Source organism: Solanum dulcamara, chromosome 2, assembly GCF_947179165.1.
Source record: "Solanum dulcamara chromosome 2, daSolDulc1.2, whole genome shotgun sequence".
Taxonomy (NCBI): domain Eukaryota; kingdom Viridiplantae; phylum Streptophyta; class Magnoliopsida; order Solanales; family Solanaceae; genus Solanum; species Solanum dulcamara.
The window spans coordinates 76,002,932-76,013,012 of record NC_077238.1 but is presented as its reverse complement, the minus strand read 5'-3'; the positions used below and the strand labels follow the sequence as shown (position 1 = coordinate 76,013,012).

At 37.2% G+C, this 10,081-nt stretch overlaps 1 protein-coding gene across 1 annotated transcript; it reads left to right on the top strand.

Moving 5' to 3' along the window:
* Nucleotides 1-226: 226 nt before the first annotated feature.
* On the top strand, nucleotides 227-847 carry LOC129873141 (uncharacterized mitochondrial protein AtMg00240-like). Its single transcript, XM_055948173.1, has 2 exons — nucleotides 227-654; nucleotides 757-847. The coding sequence occupies exons 1-2, from the start codon at nucleotides 227-229 to the stop codon at nucleotides 845-847; spliced, it is 519 nt and encodes a 172-aa protein (XP_055804148.1).
* The last annotated feature ends 9,234 nt before the right edge of the window (nucleotides 848-10,081 follow it).

Sequence of the window (10,081 nt, the reverse complement as noted above, 5' to 3'; positions counted from 1 at the left end):
AACTTACAGATGCACTGATCAATGCAGGGTATTCACAAAGTGCATATGACCATTCTCTATTTACAAAAAAGACAGGAATAGACATTGCTACTATACTAGTGTATGTGGATGATTTGTTGATAACATGTAGCACACTTGAACTAATAGAAGATGCAAAAGGACCTTGCATGCTCACTTCAAAGTTAAGGACTTAGGAACTTTGAGATACTTTCTTGGCATTAAAGTTATGAGGTCTGGGGAGAGAATACTTCTCAATCAAAGAAAGTATAGCTTGGAGTTAATTTTAGAAGTAGGACTCAGTGGTGCAAGACCAAGTCCTACACTATTAGAAGTAAATCACAAGCTCAGAACAGTAGATTATGATGCTCATGTGGGAAACAAAGCTGATCCTGAAGTAGAAGACTTGGTTGGGTATCAAAAATTGATTGGAAAATTAATCTATCTCACTATCACTAGTCCAGACATATGTTTTGATGTCCAGGTACGTAGTCAGTTTATGCAAAGGCCTAAACAATCTCATTTGGATGCAAATATGAGAGTGGTGAGATATTTGAAAGGATTACCAGGTCTTGGTTTATTTTTCTCATCCAATACAATATTAGAGTTAGCTATATACTGTGACTCTGATTGGGTGGCCTATTCTAATACTAGAAGGTCAGTCACAGGATATGTAGTAAAGTTAGGGGATGCTTTTTTTCCCTAGAAATCAAAGAAATAGCAGACAGTCAATAGAAGCTCAGATGAATGTGAGTATAGGAGCATGACAATGGCAGTGGCTGAACTGACTTGGTTGTATGGGCTCCTACAAGAATTAAACTGTATTGTTTCTACTCCTGTTACATTGTAATGTGATAATCAAGCAGCCATACAGATAGCCTCTAATCCTATATATCATGAAAGGACCAAACATATAGAGATTGATTGCCATTTTGTTAGAGAAAAGATCAAGAGTGGCCTGGTTCAACCACAATTTATTCCCACAGCTTCACAAATTGCAGATGTGTTAACTAAGAGTTTGGGTGTTGCTCAACATAAGTTACTGGTTTTCAAGCTTGGTATATTCAATTCTTTTCACATACCAGCTTGAAGGGGTGTGTTAAATAATGTTGAGATAGTTAGATGCTGAGCTGGAAGTTAGTTGAAGATTAGTTGCTTAGTTGGGAGTTAGTTACAAATTAGTCCTTAAGTTTGTTAGTTTGTTGTAACAGAATTTGTTATATAGTTAGCTTGAAGAACAAGTTGACAGTGTTCTATGTAAGAGCATGTGTAATGCATTGTATACATAGATAGATGATGAATGAAACTCTATTCTCTCTACTGCTGCTTCTTCTCTTCTTCATCTTCTTTATTAGTAGTTAGTTGGTTGCAGATTAGATAAAAGTTAACAAAATCTAAAAAATATTTTTAAAAAATGTTTTTTTACATTAATGGTGATATATATTGACAAAGTTGATGACAATTTCACTTGGATGGTGGTGTATGGGGGAGAATATAGTGGTTGGGAGAGAATGAATAAGAATATATGTTTGAACATAAAAATGGCTAAAAAATGCCTTCACGTGCTTATAAATATTTGATTGAGAATTATTTATTATTATATATTAATTTAAAATCGATGAAGAAACTCATAGGAATGGTGGCCAAGAGGTATGATCTTGGAGCGCTAGCTTAAATGAAAGATCCATTAAAAAATTTTAATGGTAATTTGGGATTAACATATTAATTAGATAAAGTAGATGAAAATGAGGTATTGGATGAATGCTTTAATAATGTGGTTAGGAATCAAAGAAGAGGATGCAAGTAAAGAAGATTCATCGAAAAAAGCATAGTTGAAATGGTAAAGTGTCTGAGGAGATTTTTCTAAGCTAACTAGCTATCAATGAGAGTGACAAAACAGAAACATACAAAGTCCAGTTACATCAACAAGGTCCAAAGATTCGAAAAGAATTGATGAAGTATCAAGAGATTTTGGAGCGGTTAGAGGAAGAAGACAAAGTAAAAAATCAGATTTTTATCCAGTTACATCTCATTGAAGATTTCACAATTTCGAATAAACAAGTGTTTGGTTCTACATTTTTGCTTATTTTAATTTTTCACTATTTAAATATAATTATTTGTGATATCATCATAAAGTGTCTTATAAATTTTATGATAATCTTAAAATATTTATTCTTTCTTCTTCTTATTTTTTACATGCAAGTCAATGAATAGATATATTTTTATGCCTCATTACAATTAGTAAGTTAATTCATTGTTATGACCCGTCCCCATCGTTAGGAATAGGACAATAGAAAAGAATTTTGGGCGAGAAAAACTTCGGATAGTAACTTCAAAAATTTTTAGCCTAAGCCACACTTGGATGAACTCTGAGTCAGGTGAAGTCTAGGGTGACCATGTTAATGGTGGGAGAGTGAATCTCTAACTTATTTGGATAAGCTGATAGCCAAGACGATATGAAATATTTATGGCTTCGCAAAATCGCATTCGGGCGAGTAAAACTCCCAGAATTAGGTTTGGTGTGAAGGGTATATTTTAATACGTCTTGGAAAGGGGGCTTGAAGCTCAAACCCTGAGCTCTCTATTTCCGTGAAACCCAACAAAGAGGTGCCTCCAAAGTAAGATGGATCCCATTAGAGCGGGGCAGTCGCGACTTATGTCGAAAACCCCCCAGAAATAGTCATTTTCTGCAAAAATAGTTTTTAAGATTTCAGGAGGCGACTTAGGATGATTTTCATCAATTTTCCATGAATTTCCATGCTTAAGGTAAGGATTTTATTCTCTAAATTCATTGTTTGATTCTTAGAACCTAGAAACTATGGTTGGTAATTTTGGGGGAGGGGTATATACTGAAAACTAATGGTGGAAAATAGTCCTAGGATGGGATTAGGATCATGGGTTTGACCTAAGATGTGAATGATATTATATTCATGATAGTTAGGCCATTGTGTTAATCCTTTATATGTATTTACTATTTTTTAGATCAAGAACGAGAAGAACGAACTCGAAAAGGGAAAGCTCTTGCATTGTAAGGTTGTTGAAACATAAATTTGAGGTAGGTGATGGTTTTGTTTACCGTATGTTTTTCATATACTTTATAAAATGCTTTATGATATACATATATGTATATTAATAGGGAGACATGCTACATTATGTGTGGAATGATCACTTGCTGACCTATTTTTGTGATGAATCTATTTTTGGTGATATAATGCTCTAAATATTGAATGTATTTGTATTATGGTATGATTGGATCAGGTTTCACGTTCAGACACATAAATTGAATCTGGTGTCATATTTTGACACATATTTGACACATATTTGAATTGGGTATTACGTTCTGATACAAGATTGATTGTTTGTAGGTCCCCTAAGAGGGCCCTTTTGTAAAGTTATAGCATGTTGAAGTTATTGATTGTGTTCTTGCTGAATATGGTAGAAGATGAGATTGGTTAACTTATTCTGTATATATATATATATGTTTGTTATGTAGAGTTTACTTTTCTATGATCCGCTTATTGGCTAACTACCTGATCCTACTAGTATACCATTGATTTTATGTACTAATACTATACTTTCTCTGTCTTTTTTTGAGTACAAGGAATATTCAGCCGGCTGCGGAGAGACCTTGTTTAGAGGAGTGACTATTGTTCGAGTTCAAGGGTGAGTTATTTCTTTCAAGCTTTCGTGGACTCTCTTATTTTCTAGTCCTTTTTCTAAGATTTAGATTCAAATATTAGTTTAGTTCATGACTATGTTTTCTTCTTCTTTTGGGGTTGTATCCCCTTGTTTTAGACTTGTTTAGTTAAGAGTTTTGGTACGATGAGTTTCAGTTCCTAGGATGTTTCCACGTTTCCAGTTGTTGTTTAGATTATTTGCTGAGTTTATGGGGACTCAGTATTATTTCTTGATTTATTCTTGCTTTCACAAATTTTAACTTATATATCTCATAAATATGATAGCTTGGGCTAAAAAAATGATTCTCCCACTAGAGAGTTAGTGTGGATGCCAGTCACAGCGGGTCAGGGTCATAACAAAGTTGGTATCAAAGCATAGGTTCGTTGATTTTGTCATACCAAAACAAGTCTAGTAGAGTCTTGCTAGTAGATGAGGCCCCTCCTACTTCCTGGAATGAGTTAAAGGGAGAGGTAGAAGTTGGAAAAGAAGAAGAACATGCTGAGCAGGAGGAGAATACCCAAACTGGGTTGTTGGTATTCCCCCTCTGGACCCCATACTAGCCCAGTAGATCATCGTATTCTTGAGTGAGTTAGCCGGCACTTGAGCCATTTCCACCATGCCAGTAGCACTAGCTTCTGTTGCTCGTCCTGTTGCTACTGCAGCTCAGCTAGCAGATGAGGTGGTAGGCACTAATGCCTTCTTCAGACTACTCATGGGTCTAGTAATGACCGGTAATGAGCATAACATGCTCACCAAGTTCCTCAAACTCAAATCTCCAGTCTTCCATGGTACTGAAAATGAATATGTTTATAAGTTTATTCTTGATTGTTATGAGAGGTTGCACAAGCTGAGTATAGTGCACCAATATGGAGTAGAGTTTGTGACTTTCAGTTGTAGGGAGAGGCCAAGCAGTGATGGAGGGATTATGTGGAGTGTCGTTCTCTTGTGTTTGCCCCACTACTTGGGTTCAGTTCCATGCTCTGTTCTTAAAAAAATATGTGCCCACTACTTTGAGGGACAGAAAAAAGGATGAGTTTATGGCCCTTGAGCAGGGAGGGTTATTAGTGGCTGCTTATGAGGCCAAGTTTCATGCATTATCTAGGTATGCCTGGTCACTATAGAGAATGAGAGGATCAGGTTATTCGTGAAGGGGTTTAACCCCAAGTTGTAGATATTTTCCGTCCATATGACTTCATCTGGTAGGAGTTTCAATGAAGTCACAGACTTTTTTAATAATATTGAAGGTGTGAGAAGAAATAGGAAGCCAAAACTTTGGCTAAGAAGACCAAGAGTACAAGTAACTTCCAGGGATCCTATTCTAGAGGGTCAGGCAGGCCGGTGATTGTAGTTTGGCCAATTCAGTTAGCGATGCTTGCTAATACTGGCAGTTTTTTAGGTACTCCATAGCAGCCTTCGTCCATGAGGGTCAGGGAACGTCATTCCCAATTAGCAACCCGTCTTTTGATCACAACTATTTTAATTGTGAAGAGCCAGGCCATATACTGAGGGAGTGTCCTCACCCTCTCAGGACAGTTTCAGCACCCTAGGAGGCCAAACCAGTGGTCCCAACAACTAGAGGAGCAATGGAAGAGGACATCCATAGGGTGGGCGAGGAGGAAATTCGAGAGGCCATGGGGGCCGAGGTAATGGTAGTGCAGGTTGAAGAGTAGCCCAGTCAGGCAGGGGCGTCTGACGCAGTTATCACAGGTACTATTCTTGTCTGTGATCGGGTGGCTACTGTTTTGTCTGATCCAGATTCCACGTATTCTTATGTGTCTGTAAAATATGCCTTGGATTTTGATGCACTGTGTGATATATTAGATGTCTTTGTTCATGTTTTTACTCCTGTTGGAGAGTCAGTCATAGTCACCCATGTGTACCGTGCTTGTTCTGTTGTATTTATGGGATATTAGACTTGGGTTGACTTGGTAATTTTAGACATGAAAGATTTTAATGTGATCTTAGAAATGACTTGGTTGTCCCTTTATTTTGTTGTATTTAATTGCAATGTAAAAACTGTGGCTCTAGAAATTTTTGAGAGGAAAAGGTGTAATACCCCGTATTTTTTCCCCATTTGCTAACGTTTTAGTATATTGTACTCAGTGTGGAATATTCATACATGTATGAGAAATCATGACTTGTAGGTGAATGTATTGGTTGGTAATGGATTGAGAGTGTGGCAATGGTTTGAAATTTTAAAAGGTGGCATGTGATTTTTTTTTAAATTCTAAGAGGAGTAGTAAGTTGAAGTAATAGGTATTAATATTTGAACATGGTGTAAATTTAATAGTAAGTTGAAGTAAGACGTATTAAGATTTGGATATGGTGTAAATTTAATGGGTTGGTTATATGGTACTATTAAGCTAAGTAATGACTTGTTGTTGGGCCAATATAAGTGAATTGTGGGAAAACCCAATTCTGAATTTTTTCTGGCAGCCCATTATTGGTGGAATGGATAGGAAGTTTGGGCTACCAAACTCCAATAATTTTTTTAGGACAAAAGCCTAATATGTTGTCCACATAATAAACCATTTTGGTCCAAAATTTAGCCCAAAAACTAACCCAAAAGAGCCCAATTAAAAGGGATAAGGATCAGAAAATTTCAGCATTTGCACTTGACAAATTTCCAGAATTTTCTCCCTCTTCTCCCTTATCTCAAAACCTATCCAATAACGTCCCAACACTCTTTGAACTTCATAAATCTCTCCAAGGTTAAGGTAAGTTGATTATTTATTGTTTTAACTTGATTCTTCGATGGAATTCATTGGAATCAAGCTATTCCTGAATTCGTTCGTGATAGTGTTTATAGATGACATATTGATATATTCAAAGGGTGAACAGGAATATGCAGATCATCTTTAAATTATTTTAGGTATTTTGAAAAGACAAAAGTTGTATGCAAAATTGTCTAAGTGTGAATTCTGGGTACCTTTAGTTGCCTTTTTGGGCCATATTATTTCAAAAGAAGGGGTAATAGTGGACCTACAAAAGATTGAATTAGTTAAGAACTGGGCTAGGCCTAGTTCCATGACTGAGATTAGAAATTTTGTGGGACTAACCAGTTATTATCATCGGTTCATGAAAAAACTTTGCTTCTATTGCTACTCACTTGACCAGGATGACTAAAAATGATGTGCCATTCGAGTGGACTGATAAGTGTGAAGAGAGCTTTCAAAAGCTCAACATTCTTCTGGCCATAACACCAATTTTGACTCTGCCGGTTGAAGGTAAAGACTTCATTATTTATTATGATGCTTCACATTCAGGTTTGGGTATTGTGTTGATGCAGGATAAGAACGTTATAACATATGCTTCACGACAGTTTAAAGTGCATAAGAGGAACTACCCGACTCATGACTTAGAATTGGCAGCGATAGTATTTGCATTGAAAATATAGAGACATTATCTGTATGGCATCAAGTGTGAGGTGTTTACTGATCACCGCAGCTTACAACATGTGTTCACCCAGAAGGACTTAAATTTGAGACAACGAAGATGGATGAAGTTGCTTAAAGACATGATGTCACCATCCAATACCATCCAGGTAAGGCTAATGTGGTAGCGGACGCATTGAGCTAGAAACTGATTAGCATTAATAGTCTAGACTATTTGGGAGCCCTTAAGTAGCCCTTGGCTAGAGAAATTCAGGCCTTGAAAGCCAGGTTCATGAGGCTAGGCATCTCAGAGAAAAGTGGGATAATGGCCGGAGTTGATTTAAGGTTCACTTTTAAAGCAGAGATCAAGACCAAGCAGTTTGAAGATATTAACTTAAATGAAATTAGGGGGAAAATGTTGATGGACAAGGCTCAAGACTCAATAATTGATGCAGGTGGAGTGCTTTATATTAGGGGGAGGATTTGCATTCCTCGGGTAGATGGACTAATTCAGAAGATCCTATCTTAATCTCATATTTCACGATACTCTATTCACCTAGGAGTAACTAAGATATATCAAGACTTGAAACAGTTGTATTGGTGGCCTGGTATGAAGAAAGACATAGCTGAATATGTAGCCAAGTGTCAAAACTACCAACAGGTGAAATATGAGCACCAAATACCTGCAGGTTTGATTCAAAGAATGTTCATTCCTAAATGAAAGTGGGAGAGAATAACTATGGACTTCATGGTGGTACTTTCCAAGTCTTTGGGAAAGTAGACTCCCTTTGGGTGGTAGTTGACAGTTTAGTAAAGTCAGCACACTTTATCCTAGTTAGAGTGGACTACAATACACAACAACTGGCCAGGATTTATATGAAGGAGATAGTAAGGCTACACGGGGTGCCTCTTTCTATCATTTCAGACCGCGGTACGCAGTTCACTTACAAATTTTAGGGTAAGTTGCATGAAGGTTTGGGTACTCAACTCACTTTCAACACAATTTTCCATTCACAGATAGAAGGACAGTCAAAAAGGACTATCCAAGTGCTGGAAGATATGTTGAGGGCATGTGTGATAGAATTTGGGGGACATCAGGACAAGTTTTTGCCCTTATGTAAGTTCTCCTACAACAATAGCTACCACTCCAGTATTTATATGGAACCATTTGAAGCCCTGTATGCGAGGGGATACAGGTCTCCCATAGGTGGTTTGAAGCTGGAGAAGTGTAGCCATTTGGGGTAGACTTAGTAAGGGATACTCAGGATAAGGTAAGAAGTATCCAAGCTAAGCTTTTAGCGGCTCAAAGTTGTTAGAAAGAGTATATTGGCCAAAAAGTAAGGGATATGAAATTCGAGGCCGGTGAGCAAGTACTTCTAAAAGTTTCACCTATTAAAGGGGTAATGAGGTTTGACAAGAAGGGAAAACTCATTCCTCGCTATATTGGCCCTTTTGAAATTCTTGACTGTGTAGGGTTAGTGACGTATATATTGGACTTACCACCTATCTTGTTTGGGTTACACCCGGTGTTCCATGAGTCCATGTTGAAAAAGTATCATGGGAATAGGGACTACATAATTAAATGGGATTCGGTGTTATTAGATAAGGAACTCCAGTATGAGGAGTAGTAGTTGCAATCCTTGATCGTGATGTCCAAAAGTTGAGGACTAAAGAGATTAATATAGTTAAAATGCAATGGAAACATCATTCGGTAGAGGAATCTACTTGGGAGACTGAAAAAGACCTGCAAGACAAGTATCCTCAACTGTTCGCCGAAACAGGTACTACTTTATCTCTACTTTAGCCCTGTTTTCCCTAGTTAGTCACTCAGGGACGAGTGATGGGTAAATTGGTATCTATTATAATGATCTGTCCCCATCTTTAGGAATAGGCCAATGGAGAAGGATTTTCGGCCAGAAAACTTCAGGTAGTAACTTCGGAAAAATTTAGCATAGGCCAGACTTGGATGAATTCTGAGTCAGGTGAAGTCTAGGGTGACTATATGAATGGTGGGAGAGAGAATCTCTGACTTATATGGATAAGCTGATAGCCAAGATAATACGGAACATTTATGGCTTCGCGGAATCTCATTCGAGCGAGTAAAACTTTCGAAACTGGGTTTGGCTCGAAGGGTATATTTTAATACGTTTTGGGAAGGGGCTTGGAGCTCAAAATCTATCTATATGTTTCCGTGTAATCCACCAGAGTGGGATGAGTACCTCCAAAGCAGAGTAGTCGCGACTTAAGTCGGGAAAAACCCTAGAAACGGTCATTTTCTGCAAAAATAGTTTTTAAGACTTCAGGAGGAAACATTGGGCGATTTTCATCAATTTCTCATGGATTTACACGCTTAAAGTAAAGATTTTACTCTCTAAATTCATTATTTGATTCCTAAAACCTAGAAACTATGATTGGTAATCATTGGGGGAGGGTTTGAACTGAAAACTAATGGTGGAAAATAGCCCTAAGGTGGGGTTAAGATCATGAGTTTGTCCTAGGATGTGAATTGTATTATATTCATGATAGTTAGTCCATTGTGTTGATCTTTTATATGTATTTACTATTTTTTAGACCAAAAAAGAGAAGAACGAACCCGAAAAGGAAAAATTCTTGCATTGTAAGGTTGTTGAAACGTAAATTTGAGGTAAGTGATGGTTTTGTTTCCTATATGTTTTTCATATACATGATAAACTGCTTTATGATATGCATATGTGTATATGAATAAGGAGACATGCTAGATTATGTGTGAAATGATCACTTGTTATCATGTTTTTGTGATGAATCTGTTCTTGGTAATATAACGCTATAAATACTGAATGTATTTGTGATTGTGTTATGATTGGATCGGGTGTCATATTCTGACACATAAATTGAATCGGGTGTCATGTTTTGACACATATTTGAATTGGGTGTCACGTACCGATATATATTTGGATCGGGTGTCACATTCCGATATAAGGTTGATTGTTTGTTGGTCCCTGAGAGGATCCTTCTGTGAAGTTATAGCATGTTGAAGATATTGATTGTGTTCT

Excerpts from the sequence above, each read along its gene's own strand:
- LOC129873141 (XM_055948173.1), top strand. The coding sequence starts at position 227 with ATGAGGTCTGGGGAGAGAATACTTCTCAATCAAAGAAAGTATAGCTTG. Across the intron at positions 655-756 it reads GCCTATTCTAATACTAGAAG|GAGCATGACAATGGCAGTGG; the intron begins GTCAGTCACAGG and ends ATGTGAGTATAG.